The sequence below is a fragment of the Somniosus microcephalus genome, chromosome 30 (genome assembly GCF_052327205.1).
Source record: "Somniosus microcephalus isolate GS21.2 chromosome 30, FLI_Smic_1.0, whole genome shotgun sequence".
In the NCBI taxonomy this organism is placed as follows: Eukaryota; Metazoa; Chordata; class Chondrichthyes; order Squaliformes; family Somniosidae; genus Somniosus; species Somniosus microcephalus.
In genome coordinates, this window is record NC_141016.1 from 28,569,327 (window position 1) to 28,587,571 (window position 18,245).

General features: G+C 47.9%; 1 protein-coding gene across 3 annotated transcripts in view; it reads right to left on the reverse strand.

The window, feature by feature from the left end:
• Positions 1–3,589: 3,589 nt before the first annotated feature.
• The window catches only part of LOC147098058 (phytanoyl-CoA hydroxylase-interacting protein-like), a 170,011-nt gene continuing 155,355 nt past the window's right edge, over positions 3,590–18,245 (reverse strand). For all 3 annotated transcript variants that reach the window (XM_085970855.1, XM_085970853.1, XM_085970854.1), the window contains 2 exons: positions 12,046–12,163; positions 3,590–4,142 (listed from right to left, as the gene is read on the reverse strand). In XM_085970855.1, the coding sequence (XP_085826981.1) occupies positions 3,605–4,142; positions 12,046–12,163 (656 nt within the window). In that variant the 3' untranslated portion in view covers positions 3,590–3,604. The remainder of the gene's footprint in view (positions 4,143–12,045; positions 12,164–18,245) is intronic.

Below are 18,245 nucleotides of genomic sequence, written 5' to 3' on the forward strand. Positions count from 1 at the left end.
GGCCAGGTGGCAGTGCCAGGCTCTGCACTGACCCTCCAGACTGACGGGCAGATGGCAGTGCCAGGCTCTGCACTGACCCTCCAGACTGATGGGCAGGTGGCAGTGCCAGGCTCTGCGCTGACCCTCCAGACTGATGGGCAGGTGGCAGTGCCAGGCTCTGTGCTGACCCTCCAGACTGATGGCCAGGTGGCAGTGCCAGGCTCAGTGCTGACCCCCCCCCAGACTGACGGGCAGGTGGCAGTGCCAGGCTCTGCACTGACCCTCCAGACTGACGGCCAGGTGGCAGTGCCAGGCTCTGCGCTGACCCTCCAGACTGACGGCCAGGTGGCAGTGCCAGGCTCAGGTGAGAGCAGGTCCTGCAGTCACTTTCACGAGTTGGTGAAAAGCAGCGTTTATTTCAAAAGAATACACGGGATTTCCAGTCAGCGACCTATCAGTGTCTGAGAGCGCCCTCGGGTAATGAGCCTGGGATCAGCTGCTGAAGAGAGGTGTAACTGGCTCGGTCTGCCATGCCCCTTTAAGAAGCAACTCCTTTGACAGATGAGAATTCAATTAGTTTATTTTTGTCGCAATTGAACTTTGTTGGAAGTGTCCGCCCCTGGTAAACCTCATGAAGCCTGCCTCTGCCCTCAGCAATGCCACCCTCTGGCTGTACACGGCTCTCCCTCTCCCCAGTGTATCGACTATGATGGAGCTCCATTGTAGTCACCCCTCAAGTTGCCACGTTTTGCTAAGGCCGGGGCTGGGATCAGGGCTGGAGTTCTGAAGTTTGCTTAGCCTCTGATGAAAATGCATTTCAAACCTCGGTGACCGACAGAGAAGGAAGAGGTATTGCCCCGACTTCTGCGTTGCAAGAAATTCACCAACAGCCCAACAACAACTTGCATTCATATAGCGCCTTTAACATAGTCAAGCGTCCCAAAGCGTTTCACCGGAGCGTTTATCAAATTAGAGGGTCAGGTACAAAAAACAGACCAGAGGCAACCCCAGCGCAGATGGAGATGGAAGTTCACCTGGTGAGTTCCCTTCATGGGCTGTGATTGAGGGACGAGAAGTGGGGTCTGGAGCGCCAGTCTGGGGATGTGTCGGAGGCTTAAAGCTAGAAGAGGCCTGAACACGTACACATACAAGGATGAGACGTTAAACCGAGGCCTCGTCTGCCCTCTCAGGTGGACGTAAAAGATCCCATGGCACCATTTCGAAGACGAGCAGGGGGAGTTCTCCCCGGTGTCCCTCAATCAACATCACAAAAAAACACAATAACTGGTGGCTGTAAAGCGCTTTGGGATGTCCAATGGTTGTGAAAGGCGCTATATAGATGCAAGTCTTTCTTTCTTCATTTACTGTTACTCAGATTCTTCGGCTCCTGAACTAGAACAGCTCAGAGGGAAATGGTCCACCTTTGGACGAATTTCTCACAACAGTGTTTTGGGGGTGATTTTATGAGAATTCGGAAGAGGAGGCCATTCAGCCCCTCGAGCCTGCTACATCATTCAATGAGATCATGGCTGATCTTAACACCATTTACCCACCTTTGCTCCATATCCCTCAATACTTTCACCCAACAAAAATCGATTCCATCTCAGTCTTGAAAGCACCAATTGTCCCCCACCATCCACGGCTTTTTGGGGGGGGGGGCGGGGGGGAGTTCCAGATTTCCGCCACCCTTTGTGTGACAATTACTTCCAAACCAAACACAAGTGAAAGGTGGAACAAAAGTCTGTTTCCAGGGTTTTCAAACAACACAAAGGGAAAGTGCCGGGGAGGGAACGACCCACAGCTGTCAGGGGAGGTGAATGTGTGTGTGGGGGTGTGCGCAGTACAGTGGCCACGGAGCGTTACGGCCTAGAAATTCGTCTGATAGGCGCGGCGTATAACGGGCGGCCGATCTGATACCGCCTGGTTTGCGCCACCGGCCGAGACTGTTTTTAAAAGCGCACACGCTTGGATACGGAGATGCACATGCACAGACACTACCTGCACTGTAGGAGCACCTTCACCTCATGGACCGCAGTGGTTCAAGAAGGCGGCTCACCACCACCTTCTCAAGGGCAATTAGGTACGGGCAATAAATGCTGGCCTTGCCAGCGACGCCCAGATCCCCAGAACGAATAAAAAAGACCGGTGTGCAGATAGGAGGTCACACACTGCAACAGGACCCACTCACTGACCCCAGCCTGCTGACAGAGTCCGGTCAGGAAAGTAATGACAATGCCCCTTTAAGAGACAGCAGCAGACCCGAATGGTGCGAGGAAAGAATTCCTAACTGGTGGTGGGTGGGTGGGAAGAATGACGAGCTTCCAACCCTCCAGGATTGTCCAGGAGTCTCCAGGAATTCAGCATTAATCTCCCGACGTGCAACCCGTGAGAAAAGTCATCGGGCCATTTCACACTGTGTGTGTGTGTGTGTGTTTTTTTTCCTCCCATTTCCTTGAACACTATTGTTACAAAAGTATTGGTGATGAGAAAAGGACTATTTGACCAAGGGAGGCGGCTGGAGGCTGGAGATCATGTGATGACACCGCCAGGAATACGTGCAACCAGAGTTGGCAACACTTGGGGAAATGGGAATGAAAGACCCATCAGCTGTCCATCAGGACCTGCTGGTGTAAGGGATGACTCCGAGCCAGGCCTCGTTCACAGAGAGCAACATATCTACAAGGGATAGCCTCACTTGAATGTTTCTGGGTCCTATTGGCCCGTGTTAATTGTGGGACTAATCCGGTTAGTGGCATGTCTGTGAGACAATTTCGGCCAAACCAGTGATGCAGTACTTGCTGTCGTGGCTGAGGTACAATCACGGAATATTTGAAGGATAGAGCAGTCCAGATTTGACGGATGATTAGCGCTGGGAAAGCAGCCCCGGTTCAATAGATCTCTGGCTCCGGTTAAATTGGCATTGAAAGGTCTTCTTGATCTTCCTAATTACAATTAGAGATTGGTGCAGAAACAGGGAAGATACGTTGTGCTTCGGGGGGGGGGGGGGTTAAAGTGTTGAGTTAAGGTTCCATTTGTGCTCACAAGGTTTGATGTGTCAACGACTGAGAGGTGTTCTTCCACTGGACTTCGGTTTGATCGTATCACTGCAGAAAGTAACGGTGCGTCGCAGAGAAAGAGTCAGCCCTCCGATAGATAGAGGCTGGATTGTGCTGTCTGTCGTCTGCTCTTTGCTGAATGGGCTTCCACCGTGCGGGAATCCAGGGGCACTTCAAGCGTATGTGCTGCACGATCACATTAAAACTGGTAATAAATAGACACAGCAGAGACGAGTCCTTGTATATAATGGGACCGTGTCCATTTGTGTTATATTAGCACCTTCTGTACAAAGAAATTTCTGGACCCTCTCCATTACCCAAAATGTCTCTGGGTGTTTGTTAGTGCTTTGACTTCCTTCGTGTCCAATTGTCGAAGCCTCGTTTCTTCATCTGGATTACAATTAACTAAAGTGTATTTGGGGGAGTCAATCCTACAGACTGAACCCCTCCACCCACCCACCCCCCCCCGGTGCAGTGTCTTGAAGGCCATTTGCTCACAGTAGATCTGACGGCTGGCTTTCACCCCCCCCCCTTGTGCCCCCCACCCACCTGCCCGCGCCCCCCTGCCCCTAACGCCCAACGCTGATGTTGCAGGTCTTGCAGCTCGGGTCCTTCTTGGCATCGGCTGTGGAGAGACTCATGAGCTGGTGGCCGCCAATCTCCCCCAGGGTGCCCTGGACCAGGCTGAGCGGCTGGGTGTAGATCAGTTCCAAGATGAGGTCCTGGGCATGGTGGAAGACCAGCTGGCCCTCTGGGCCCTCGGTGCAGGTCAGGAAGCGATTGTGGGTGCTGTCGAGCAGGGGCAGCCGCTCCTGGCAGAAGAGGTCACCGGGGGAGCCCTTCGGCGCCAGCACCAGGATGACGTAGTGGTAGGCGGTGTACATGCAGTAGAAGTCGGCAAAGTACAGGTTGGTGCCGGGGTTGAAGAGCTGCTCAGCCTCCACGTGGAATCGGAGCCGCCCGTAGGGAGAGTCCAGTTGCGGCTCCCCAGTGTTGAACTCAGTGTTGCAGCTGAAGAAGATCCCGTGCAGCATCCCGCTGACCGGTGAGCCGTGGCTGCCACTGCTGTCCTTCAGGTACGGCTGCATGACACCATCGTGGTGCATCCTGAAACAGAAACCGGTTAAAGTCAGGGACTCTCCACCAGCAGCTCATTCGCAACACAAAAGCTACCCAGAATGGATCCACCCATCCTCCCTCCTCTACACTGTCCCATCAAACACTCCCAGGGCAGGTACAGTACGTATGCTGCCCTTGCAGCGCGTTCCTATGCAGAGCTAGACAGGTAGCTAACAACTTGATATCTTCCCATAAAAATCACAAGGCTTGACTTTGCTTGTAAACTTTACTGAAAGATTCTTATTGTGAAACTGAAATACAATACAGAAATGGAAGCACACATTAGTACACAAGCACATAACTGATATGCATACACAAATTTAGGTACGCCTGAGCAACACAGTACATTTGGCATGTAACTTACCAAAACACGTGGAAACACAGCTTACTGTGAATATACATTTAGCAGACTGAAAGGCATTCTCTTTAAATTAGCCCTGTACATAGTGCATCAAAATACAGCTACAAGTTAACCAGCTAGACAGAAAGTGAGCACTTCACGGCTAGCTGTGTAAGTTTGCTTACAGAGAAAAGTTACAAACTAAACATTTTCTGCAAAATACAGTGTACACTAATCATCTATAACAGTCTCAAGTACTTACAGACAAATAGTGTCCAAGGCTGGAGCGTGACAAGAATATAACTTCCCAGACCATGTGTGGCTGCAGGTCTGTGATATGCAGTAGTTTACTTTACTGTGCTTTACTGCGCTTTACTGCACTTGCTAGGTACCAAATATCCACTAGGTGGCGGCACACAATGGAAATCGACCCAAATTACTCAAACCCCTGAATTAACTGGAAAACTAACATAAATTCCTAAAGGAAGGCAGCACACTCCCCGCTTGGTACAATTCCATTGTACTACTACAGATACAAAATAAAACCTAAAGAAAACGTCCTTTGGCTGCAAACATACTCAGAATCCTTTGTCTAGGTTTCTTCAGAAAGGAGGACTATGATCTCTGAGACTGGCCTCAGAAACACTTTTGACAGTCCCCTCCTTGACAATCTTCACCTCCACCTTGCGGACCCTCTTGTCCCTGCTCGGCAGAGTTTTGACAACCAGTCCCACTGGCCATTCATTTCTGTGTGCTTGGCTGTCTTTCAGCAAGACAACATCTCCCACTTTGACATATGGCTTGTCTTCTGTCTATTTCCTATGGCTCTGTAGGGTGGACAAATACTCTCCTCTCCATCTCTTCCAAAAAGTGTCTGCAAGACACTGGACTTGCTTCCACTGCTTCCCGTGCTGCTCAGCCATGTCGAAGTTTCCAGAGGGGGCTGAAATAGCACTCATCTTTTGAGTCAGGAGCATCGCTGGGGTGAGGACTGCAGGCATGTCTGGGTCGGTGGACACCGGCACCAGGGGTCTTGCAATAATGATCGCCATGACTTCAGCCATGAGAATGCTCAAGACGTCGTGTGTGAGATGAGTAGGTCCCGTCCAAAGCAGCATAGCATCCAGAATACGCCTGGCAACACCGATGAGCCTCTCCCATGAACCACCCATGTGGGATGAATGCGGGGGGTTAAACACCCACGTGCATCCTTTCTTTTGGAGGTAGCTTCTTACCGCTGCATCGTCCGTGTGGATGTCGAACTCCTTACAGGCACCCACGAAGTTAGTCCCTCTGTCGGAGCGGAGAAGTTTGGCTGGAACATGGATTGAGAAAAACCTCCTCAGGGCATTGATGGTTAGGAAAGCTTTGTCGTCCATGGATAGTGCTGGCTTGTCATCATCCTTGGACCTTTCAAACACTGAGCATCCTAGGCTGTCTGTGCTCACAGTGAGGTCTGCCTCTTCCTCACAGGCAGAGGAGGTTGACCTATGATGCTGCGTCATGCCATCGTAGTCTTCCTTTACCTGGATCCTGTTTGGGCATGGGCTGAGAAAGGATGTGCGACCGTTGTGCAACACGTTTGCTTTATAGACGTTGACATCCGCTGGTTTGTGGACTGTTCCCAGGCAAACTCCACCCACGAGGACCCATCCCAGGTCAAGCCGCTGCGCATAAGGAGCATTGTGGGGCCCGTTGATTTGCTCACGCACCTTGTGCACCCTTAAGATGTCTCTTCCCAAGAGCAGGAGGATTGGAGCGTCCGGGTCCACAGCTGGAATCTTGTTGGCAACTGGCTGTAGGTGGGGCTGATGGCGTGCGACCTCTGGGGAGGGAATTTCCATCCTATCATCTGGCATCATGTCACACTCAATTAAGGTGGGGAGGGGAAGCTGTAGTTTCCCATCCATGGACTCGATCATGAAGTTGCCAACTCTCCTACCCGTAGTCTCTGTTGTCCCTGAACAGGTTTTTAGCATGTATGGAGCTGCGCTGGCCTTGACTTCAAAGAGATTGAAGAATTCTGTCTTCGCTAGAGACTTGTTACTTTGCTCATCAAGCACTGCATACATCTTGATTGCCTTCTCCTTTCTCCCTGCAGGATACGCTTTAACCAAGCAGATTTTGGAGCATGAGCGTGGGCTGCTTGCATTTCCACAAACCTCTGTACACTTGGAGGTGACTGAAGAAGATGTGCTTTCGCTTTGCTCCCCGCTATCCTCTTTGTCAACTGCAGCACTCTCGGTGGTCGAAGGAGGAGGACCTGGATGCAGGGCTGCGATGTGTTTTTCACTGTTGCACTCGAAGCACTTGATTGTCATCTTGCAGTCTTTTGCCATGTGCATAGTCGACCCACAACACCTGAAGCAGATGCGATTCTCTTTCAGGTATGATTTGCGCTCATCAATAGGCTTGCCTCTAAAGCTTCGACACTTTTTGAGTGGGTGGGGCTTCTTGTGTATTGGACACTGATGATCTGGGTCATCCACTTTATTCCCAGCAGAACTGGATTGGTTGACTGAGGGTTCGGCTGGAACATCTGTTTTGTGCACGCTCACAGAGGCTTTGTTGCTGTACTTTGTGGGTTTCTCTGTTCTCGAAGGAGGGTAACTGCTGGAGGTGGAGAAAGTGAAACTTGGATCATTCCTCACCTTTGCCTGTTGTTGGACGAACCTGGAGAAGAGAGAGAAGGGGGGAAAATGCCACTCCGTAGTCCTCCTTGTACTTGGATCCCTTAGCTATCCATTTCTCTTGAAGGTTGTAGGGGAGCTTTTCCACTATTGGGTTTACCCCACGAGCTGTATCCAAATACGAGAGGCCTGTCAGGTAACCTTCTCCCTTAGCACACTCCAGTTCGAGGAGAATGTCACCCAGTTCTCGAAGCTCGACATTATCTTTGTTGGTTAGCTTCGGAAAGTCCTCAATCTTCTTAAGTAGTGCGTGTTCAATGACTTCTGGTGTCCCATAACAGTCTTCGAGATGTTGCCAAACCAGGTTGAGGCCTGCTGTGGGATTGCGGATGTGCGCTGAGCGAATTCTCTTCGCCTGTTCTGACGACTCAGCTCCGAGCCACTTTGTCATCAAATCTAGTTCTTCTCTGGCTGACAGATTCAAGTCCTTGGTGGTACTCAGGAAGGATGCTTTCCATGACCAATAATTTTCAGGACGGTCATCAAATTCTAGAAGACCTGAACTTAACAATTCTCGGCGGATGAGGTACCTAGCGAGGTCTTGTGCACCTTGTGGCTCGGGTGAGGACTGCTTGGCTGGATTGGCCGAGTGCTGTGGAGGTCTCTGTAGGTAAGTCTTACTTGCTTCTTCTCTTTTAAGCTCAGTGTCTCCGAAAACAGGCTGTTTGTTACTGTGGTGAGTAGCTGGTTCTGCGTCGAGATACCTGGATGTTTCCTTGAAGAACAATTTGGAGTGTTGTTGGACATACTCACTTGTACGTTGCACTGGACTGAGGGGCTGTTCTAGAACATATGCTTCATGGCTGTGCTCCCCGCCTTCGTTCTCCTCACCTTCTTCATAAGCTGCAGCTTCAGCGGCAGCGGCAGCGGCAGCTCTCTGGCTTTGGAGAATGTGGAGACTGGCGTCGAGGTCAGCTCTCTGCTTCATCACACTAGCTTCTTTTTCAGCGAAGGACAATTGAGCCTGGGCAGCTTTTGCCTTGGCACGTGCTTTGGCGGCTGCAGAAGCTGTCGATGACGACGGTCTGCTGGACCGCCGAGATGATCTAAAGGATGCTTTAGAGGACTGTGACTTGGCATCATTTGCTCGAAGAGGCTCATGCTTCTTGGTTGGCTGGTCGACGTCCTCTATGGTATATTGTCTTCCTGAGCGTAGACTCATGGTAGCTGAGTGGTATCTTCTTGTGGTTGAGCCCGCTGTGCTGCTGTCTTTTCACTATTCTGCCCTTGCAGCGCGTTCCTATGCAGAGCTAGACAGGTAGCTAACAACTTGATATCTTCCCATAAAAATCACAAGGCTTGACTTTTCTTGTAAACTTTACTGAAAGATTCTTATTGTGAAACTGAAATACAATACAGAAATGGAAGCACACATTAGTACACAAGCACATAACTGATATGCATACACAAATTTAGGTACGCCTGAGCAACACAGTACATTTGGCATGTAACTTACCAAAACACGTGGAAACACAGCTTACTGTGAATATACATTTAGCAAACTGAAAGGCATTCTCTTTAAATTAGCCCTGTACATAGTGCATCAAAATACAGCTACAAGTTAACCAGCTAGACAGAGAGCGAGCACTTCACGGCTAGCTGTGTAAGTTTGCTTACAGAGAAAAGTTACAAACTAAACATTTTCTGCAAAATATAGTGTATACTAATCATCTATAACATTCTCAAGTACTTACAGACAAATAGTGTCCAAGGCTGGAGCGTGACAAGAATATAACTTCCCAGACCATGTGTGGCTGCAAGTCTGTGATATGCAGTAGTTTACTTTACTGCACTTTACTGTGCTTTACTGCACTTGCTAGGTACCAAATATCCACTAGGTGGCGGCACACAATGGAAATCGACCCAAATTACTCAAACCCCTGAATTAACTGGAAAACTAACATAAATTCCTAAAGGAAGGCAGCACAGTATGGGTTAGATACAGAGTAAAGCTCCCTCTACACTGACCCATCAAACACTCCCAGGGCAGGTACAGCACGGGTTAGATACAGAGTAAAGCTCCCTCTACACTGTCCCATCAAACACTCCCAGGGCAAGTACAGCACAGGTTAGATACAGAGTAAAGCTCCCTCTACACTGTCCCATCAAACACTCCCAGGGCAGGTACAGCACGGGTTAGATACAGAGTAAAGCTCCCTCTACACTGTCCCATCAAACAATCCCAGGGCAGGTACAGCACGGGTTAGATACAGAGTAAAGCTCTCTCTACACTGTCCCATCAAACACTCACAGGGCAGGTATGGCACGGGTTAGATACAGAGTAAAGCTCCCTCTACACTGTCCCATCAAACACTCCCTCTACACTGTCCCATCAAACACTCCCAGGGCAGGTACAGCACGGGTTGGATACAGAGTAAAGCTCCCTCTACACTGTCCCAAACAGTCCCAGGGCAGGTACAGCATGGGTTAGATACAGAGTAAAGCTGCAGCGACGTCCACATCCCATGAACAAATTTAAAAAAGTGCAGTGGAGCGTCAAACCACACCGGCATTGTTGGGGTAGGAAGCTGACCCCATGCTGCCCTTCCCTGGATCACGTCTGATCGCTTTTACTACAACATCAACTTGCATTTATATAGCGCATTTAATGTAGTAAAACGTCCCAAGGCGCTTCGCAGGCATGGAATTAGCAAAAAATTGACACCCAGCCACATAAGGAGATATTGGGACAAGTGATCAAAAGCTTGATCAAAGAAGTAGGTTTTGAGAAGTGACTTAAAGGAAGCGAGAGAGATAGAGAGGTCCAGGGAGGGAAGCCCAGAGCGTAAGGCCTAGGCAGCTGATGGCACGGCCACCAATGGTAGAGCGTTGGAAATCGGATGTGTAAGAGGCCAGAATTGGAGGACCACAGAAATCTCGGAGGGTTGTAAGGCTGGAGGAGGTTACAGAGATGGGGGGGAGGGTGGGGGGGAGAGGTGAAGCCATGGAGGGATTTGAAAACAAGGATCGGAGTTTTAAAATTTAGGCGTTGTCGGACTGGGAAGCAATGTAGGTCAGTGAGCACAGAGGTGATGGGTGAACGGGACTTGGTGTGAGTTAGGGTACGGGCAGCAGTGAGCACAGAGGTGATGGGTGAACGGGACTTGGTGCGAGTTAGGATACGGGCAGCAGTGAGCACAGGGGGTGATGGGTGAACGGGACTTGGTGTGAGTTAGGACACAGGGCAGTGAGCACAGAGGTGATGGGTGAATGGGACTTGGTGCGAGTTAGGACACGGGGCAGTGAGCACAGAGGTGATGGGTGAACGGGACTTGGTGCGAGTTAGGACACGGGGCAGTGAGCACAGATGTGATGGGTGAACGGGACTGGGTGTGAGTTAGGACACGGGGCAGTGAGCACAGGGGGTGATGGGTGAACGGGACTGGGTGTGAGTTAGGACACGGGGCAGTGAGCACAGGGGGTGATGGGTGAACGGGACTTGGTGTGAGTTAGGATACGGGCAGCAGTGAGCACAGGGGGTGATGGGTGAACGGGACTTGGTGCGAGTTAGGATACGGGCAGCAGTGAGCACAGGGGGTGATGGGTGAACGGGACTTGGTGTGAGTTAGGACACGGGCAGCAGAGTTTTGGATGAGCTCAAGTTTACGTAGGGTGCAAGATGGGAGGCCGGCCAGGAGTGTGTTGGAATAGTTAAGTCTAGAGGTAACAAAGGCATGGATGAGGGTTTCAGCAGCAGATGAGCTGAGGCAGGGGTGGAGACGGGCGATATGTTTTTCATTTGTTCACGGGATGTGGGCGTCGCTGGAAGCCCAGCATTTATTGCCCATCCCTAATTGCCCTTGAGGAGGTGGTGGTGAGCTGCCTTCTTGAACCGCTGCAGTCCGTGTAGAGAAGGTATCCCCACAGTGCTATTAGGGAAGGAGCGCCAGGATTTTGGCCCAGCGACGATGAAGGAATGGCGATATATTTCCAAGTCAGGATGGTGTTTGACTTGGGGGGGAACTTGGAGGTGGTGGTGTTCCCATGCGCCTGCTGCCCTTGTCCTTCTCGGCGGTAGAGGTTGCTGGTTTGGGAGGTGCTGTCGATGAAGTTATGGAGATGGAGGTAGGCAGTGTTGTTGATGGAGAGGATATGGGGTCAGAAGCTCTGCTAAGGGTCAAATAGGAATAGGTAATAAATATAGGCCATGAAATTTGGTGGGTTGCGCCACCAGTTAGCGCCCAAAGAAGGCACTTAGTGGGTTTAGCGGCACTGGCCACGCCTCCCGCAAAATTTAGAGGGGCGCTAATGGCGGCGTTAGCCTGTAGCGCTGCGCCACCACCGATGATGTCATCGGTGTGCGCAGCGCCCAGGTACCGCCCCGATCGCGATATTTGGTAGCGCCCCCCGCTGTAACGCCGGTCGCAACCTGCGACCGGTTCAAATGGGGCCTACCTGCGGCGGTAGAGGCGCTATTTAAAGGAGAGGTGCGGGGCGGCCATTTTTTTGGCTGGCCACCTGCCAGCACCTCTCCGCGCTGCCGTCCCCGGCCTTCTGAGCAGCACCCCCCCCCCGCGTTGTGCCGGCTGTGTCCCAAGAGCCCGGCACTTCTCCTCGCTGCCGGGCTCTTTTGCCGGCACTCGCGATGTCGGATCGCGCTGCAGCAGGCCCCTCCCCTTTAAGAAGGGGAGGAAGGCCTGCAGTACCGCAGCTCGCCGTGCCGCAGCATGTGGCGCTGCGGCACGTTGCGCTGCGATTTTCAGTTGCAGCGCCCCAAGACGGATGCGGGGCGCCTCGAGCAGCGCCCCGCTTCCGTTTGGGGCGCTGAAACTGAATTTCTCGCTGGCGCTCGCGGCTCCTTCTGGGGCGGTACTTCCGGCGCCCAGGCGAGGGGCGCCACCAAATTTCTAGGCCATAGTACCTTATGTATTCGAAGTATTCCTTGTGCTGGTTCCGATAGAAGACAGAGAATCTCAGCATACGTCCAGCAATGACTTCCGCCTTCTCCAGTAACTGTTTCAGGTGGGCAGTGGAATAATCTGGGAAACACATCCACAGGGAGTTAGCTACATCGTAGGATAATGTCTCTTCGCACCCTGTTAATTATCTGTCTATACCCGATTCCACGATCCCTACTGTTCTCTGCCTGGCCAATAGGTTGGGTATGAGCGAACTGCTGCTTCCCCCGACAGCTTCCCCTCCACCTCAGGGACCCATTGTGAATATTAGCACATAATCAGTATTTACACGGAGCAACCACGGAGAGTGTTAATATTCACAGGATATCTCTGGGAGAGTGTTAATATTCACAGGATATCTCTGGGAGGTGTTAATATTCACAGGATATCTCTGGGAGGTGTTAATATTCACCGGATATCTCTGGAAGAGTGTTAATATCCACAGGATATCTCTGGGAGATGTTAATATCCACAGGATATCTCTGGGAGATGTTAATATCCACAGGATATCTCTGGGAGGTGTTAATATCCACAGGATATCTCTGGGAGGTGTTAATATTCACAGGATATCTCTGGGAGAGTGTTAATATTCACCGGATATCTCTGGGAGGTGTTAATATTCACAGGATATCTCTGGGAGGTGTTCATATTCACCGGATATCTCTGGAAGAGTGTTAATATCCACAGGATATCTCTGGGAGATGTTAATATCCACAGGATATCTCTGGGAGATGTTAATATCCACAGGATATCTCTGGGAGGTGTTAATATCCACAGGATATCTCTGGGAGGTGTTAATATTCACAGGATATCTCTGGGAGGTGTTAATATCCACAGGATATCTCTGGGAGGTGTTAATATCCACAGGATATCTCTGGGAGGTGTTAATATTCACAGGATATCTTTGGGAGGTGTTAATATTCACAGGATATCTCTGGGAGGTGTTAATATTCACAGGATATCTCTGGGAGAGTGTTAATATTCACAGAGTATCTCTGGGAGATGTTAATATTCACCGGATATCTCTGGGAGGTGTTAATATTCACAGGATATCTTTGGGAGGTGTTAATATTCACAGAGTATCTCTGGGAGATGTTAATATTCACAGGATATCTCTGGGAGGTGTTAATATTCACAGGATATCTCTGGGAGGTGTTAATATTCACAGGATATCTCTGGGAGAGTTTTAATATTCACAGGATATCTCTGGGAGGTGTTAATATTCACAGGATATCTCTGGGAGGTGTTAATATTCACAGGATATCTCTGGGAGGTGTTAATATTCACAGGATATCTCTGGGAGGTGTTAATATTCACAGGATATCTGTGAGAGGTGCTAATATTCACAGGATATCTCTGGGAGGTGTTAATATTCACAGCATATCTGTGAGAGGTGCTAATATTCACAGGATATCTCTGGGAGATGTTAATATTCACAGGATATCTGTGAGAGGTGCTAATATTCACAGGATATCTCTGGGAGATGTTAATATTCACAGGCTATCTCTGGGAGATGTTAATATTCACAGGATATCTTTGGGAGGTGTTAATATTCACAGGATATCTCTGGGAGGTGTTAATATTCACAGGATATCTTTGGGAGGTGTTAATATTCACAGGATATCTCTGGGAGGTGTTAATATTCACAGGATATCTGTGGGAGGTGTTAATATTCACAGGATATCTGTGGGAGGTGTTAATATTCACAGGATATCTGTGGGAGGTGTTAATATTCACAGGATATCTGTGGGAGGTGTTAATATTCACAGGATATCTGTGGGAGGTGTTAATATTCACAGGATATCTGTGGGAGGTGTTAATATTCACAGGATATCTCTGGGAGGTGTTAATATTCACAGGATATCTCTGGAAGATGTTAATATTCACAGGATACCTCTGGGATGTGTTAATATTCACAGCATATCTGTGAGAGGTGCTAATATTCACAGGATATCTCTGGGAGATGTTAATATTCACAGGATATCTCTGGAAGAGTGTTAATATTCACAGGATATCTCTGGGAGGTGTTAATATTCACAGGATATCTCTGGGAGATGTTAATATTCACAGGATATCTCTGGGAGATGTTAATATTCACAGGATATCTCTGGGAGGTGTTAATATTCACAGGCTATCTCTGGGAGATGTTAATATTCACAGGATATCTCTGGGAGGTGTTAATATTCACAGGATATCTCTGGGAGATGTTAATATTCACAGGATATCTCTGGGAGGTGTTAATATTCACAGGCTATCTCTGGGAGATGTTAATATTCACAGGATATCTCTGGGAGATGTTAATATCCACAGGATATCTCTGGGAGGTGTTAATATTCACAGAGTATCTCTGGAAGATGTTAATATTCACAGGATATCTCTGGAAGATGTTAATATTCACAGGATATCTCTGGGAGATGTTAATATTCACAGGATATCTCTGGGAGAGTGTTAATATTCACAGGCTATCTCTGGGAGATGTTAATATTCACAGAGTATCTCTGGAAGATGTTAATATCCACAGGATATCTCTGGGAGGTGTTAATATTCACAGAGTATCTCTGGAAGATGTTAATATTCACAGGATATCTCTGGAAGATGTTAATATTCACAGGATATCTCTGGGAGATGTTAATATTCACAGGATATCTCTGGGAGGTGTTAATATTCACAGGATATCTCTGGGAGGTGTTAATATTCACAGGATATCTCTGGGAGATGTTAATATTCACAGAGTATCTCTGGAAGATGTTAATATTCACAGGATATCTCTGGAAGATGTTAATATTCACAGGATATCTCTGGGAGATGTTAATATTCACAGAGTATCTCTGGAAGATGTTAATATTCACAGGATATCTCTGGAAGATGTTAATATTCACAGGATATCTCTGGGAGGTGTTAATATTCACAGGCTATCTCTGGGAGATGTTAATATTCACAGGATATCTCTGGAAGATGTTAATATTCACAGAGTATCTCTGGAAGATGTTAATATTCACAGGATATCTCTGGAAGATGTTAATATTCACAGGATATCTCTGGGAGGTGTTAATATTCACAGGATATCTCTGGAAGATGTTAATATTCACAGGATATCTCTGGGAGGTGTTAATATTCACAGGATATCTCTGGAAGATGTTACTATTCACAGGATATCTCTGGGAGGTGTTAATATCCACAGGATATCTCTGGGAGGTGTTAATATCCACAGGATATCTCTGGGAGGTGTTAATATCCACAGGATATCTCTGGGAGGTGTTAATATTCACCGGATATCTCTGGGAGGTGTTAATATCCACAGGATATCTCTGGGAGGTGTTAATATCCACAGGATATCTCTGGGAGGTGTTAATATTCACCGGATATCTCTGGGAGGTGTTAATATCCACAGGATATCTCTGGGAGGTGTTAATATTCACAGGATATCTCTGGAAGATGTTAATATTCACAGGATATCTCTGGGAGGTGTTAATATCCACAGGATATCTCTGGGAGGTGTTAATATTCACAGGATATCTCTGGAAGATGTTAATATTCACAGGATATCTCTGGGAGGTGTTAATATTCACAGGATATCTCTGGGAGGTGTTAATATTCACAGGATATCTCTGGAAGATGTTAATATTCACAGGATATCTCTGGGAGGTGTTAATATTCACAGGATATCTCTGGGAGGTGTTAATATTCACAGGATATCTCTGGAAGATGTTAATATTCACAGGATATCTCTGGAAGATGTTAATATTCACAGGATATCTCTGGGAGGTGTTAATATTCACAGGATATCTCTGGGAGATGTTAATATTCACAGGATATCTCTGGGAGGTGTTAATATTCACAGGATATCTCTGGGAGGTGTTAATATCCACAGGATATCTCTGGGAGGTGTTAATATTCACAGGATATCTCTGGAAGATGTTAATATTCACAGGATATCTCTGGAAGATGTTAATATTCACATGATATCTCTGGGAGGTGTTAATATTCACAGGATATATCTGGGAGAGTGTTAATATTCACTAGATATCTCTGGGAGAGTTTTAATATTCTCCGGATACCTCCGGGAGAGTGTTGATATCCACAGGATATCTCTGGGAGAATGTTAATATTCACAGGTTATCTGGGAGTGTTAAAATTCACAGGAAATATCTTGGAGGTGTTAATATTCACCAGATACCTCTGGGAGAGTGTTAATATTCACTAGATATCTCTGGGAGAGTGTTAAGATTCACAGGGATCCACACAAAGAAACCAGACTGTAGACATAAGTCACAGAGGTCTTTGTTTTATTTAGTTTTTTCCTAAATATAGTCTGCTGGGCTTTGGTTTAGATTTTGCAGTTTTCCAGAAAACCTCAAAACCTGAGAGCTGCGATGAAAAAGAAAAGAAAAAGAGTGAATTAAAATAAGCCAATCGCCATCGCCGACTGTAAACAGGTTCCAGTCTGTCACTGAGTGTAAACAGGTTCCAGTCTGTCACTGAGTGTAAACAGGGTCCAGTCTGTCACTGAGTGTAACCAGGTTCCAGTCTGTCACTGAGTATAAACAGGTTCCAGTCTGTCACTGAGTGTAAACAGGTTCCAGTCTGTCACTGACTGTAAACAGGTTCCAGTCTGTCACTGAGTGTAAACAGGGTCCAGTCTGTCACTGAGTGTAACCAGGTTCCAGTCTGTCACTGAGTATAAACAGGTTCCAGTCTGTCACTGAGTGTAAACAGGTTCCAGTCTGTCACTGAGTGTAAACATGTTCCTGTCTGTCACTGAGTGTAAACAGGTTCCAGTCTGTCACTGAGTGTAAACATGTTCCTGTCTGTCACTGAGTGTAAACAGGTTCCAGTCTGTCACTGAGTGTAAACAGGTCAGTCTGTCACTGACTGTAAACAGGTTCCAGTCTGTCACTGAGTATAAACAGGTTCCAGTCTGTCACAGAGTGTAAACAGGTTCCAGTCTATCACAGAGTGTAAACAGGTTCCAGTCTATCACAGAGTGTAAACAGTGCCCATTATGTCAGTGCTGGCTGAGAAACAGCTATCCAGCCTAATCCCACTTTTCAGCTCTTGGCCTGTAGCCTTGTAGGTTACGGCACTTCAAGTGCATATCCAATCATTTTTAAATGGAATGCGGGTTTCTGCCTCTACCACCCTTTCAGGCAGTGAGTTCCAGACCCCCACCACCCTCTGGGTGAAAAAAGTTCTCCTCATCTCCCCTGTAATCCTTCTACCAATTACTTTAAATCTATGTCCCCTGGTTATTGACCTCTCTGTTAAGGGAAATAAATCCTTCCAATTCATTCTGTCTAGGCCCCACATAATTTTATACACCTCAATTAAATCCCCCCTCAGCCTCCTCTGTTCCAAAGAAAACAACCCCAGCCTGTCCAATCTTTCCTCATAGCTAAAATTCTCCAGTCCTGGCGACATCCTGGTAAATCTCCTCTGTACCCTCTCTAGTGAAATCATATCTTTCCTGTAATGTGGTGACCAGAACTGTACACAGTACTCTAGCTGAGGCCTAACTAGTGTTTTATACAGTTCTAGTATAACCTCCCTGCTCTTGTATTCTATGATTCGGTTAATAAAGGAAAGTATCCCGTATGCCTTCTTAACCACCTTATCTCCCTGTCCTTCTATCTTCAGCAATGCAAACTAGATTTTTTTGCCTTGCAATTCCTGTCCCTAAATGGGATCTAGTTGGTTACTGTCATTGAGTGTAACCAGGATCTAGTTGGTTACTGTCATTGAGTGTAACCAGGATCTAGTTGGTTACTGTCATTGAGTGTAACCAGGATCTAGTTGGTTACTGTCATTGAGTGTAACCAGGATCTAGTCGGTTACTGTCACCGAGTGTAACCAGGATCTAGTGGGTTACTGTCACCGAGTGTAACCAGGATCTAGTCGGTTACTGTCATTGAGTGTAACCAGGATCTAGTCGGTTACTGTCACCGAGTGTAACCAGGATCTAGTCGGTTACTGTCACCGAGTGTAACCAGGATCTAGTCGGTTACTGTTACCGAGTGTAACCAGGATCTAGTCGGTTACTGTCATTGAGTGTAACCAGGATCTAGTCGGTTACTGTCACCGAGTGTAACCAGGATCTAGTCGGTTACTGTCACCGAGTGTAACCAGGATCTAGTCAGTTACTGTCACCGAGTGTAACCAGGATCTA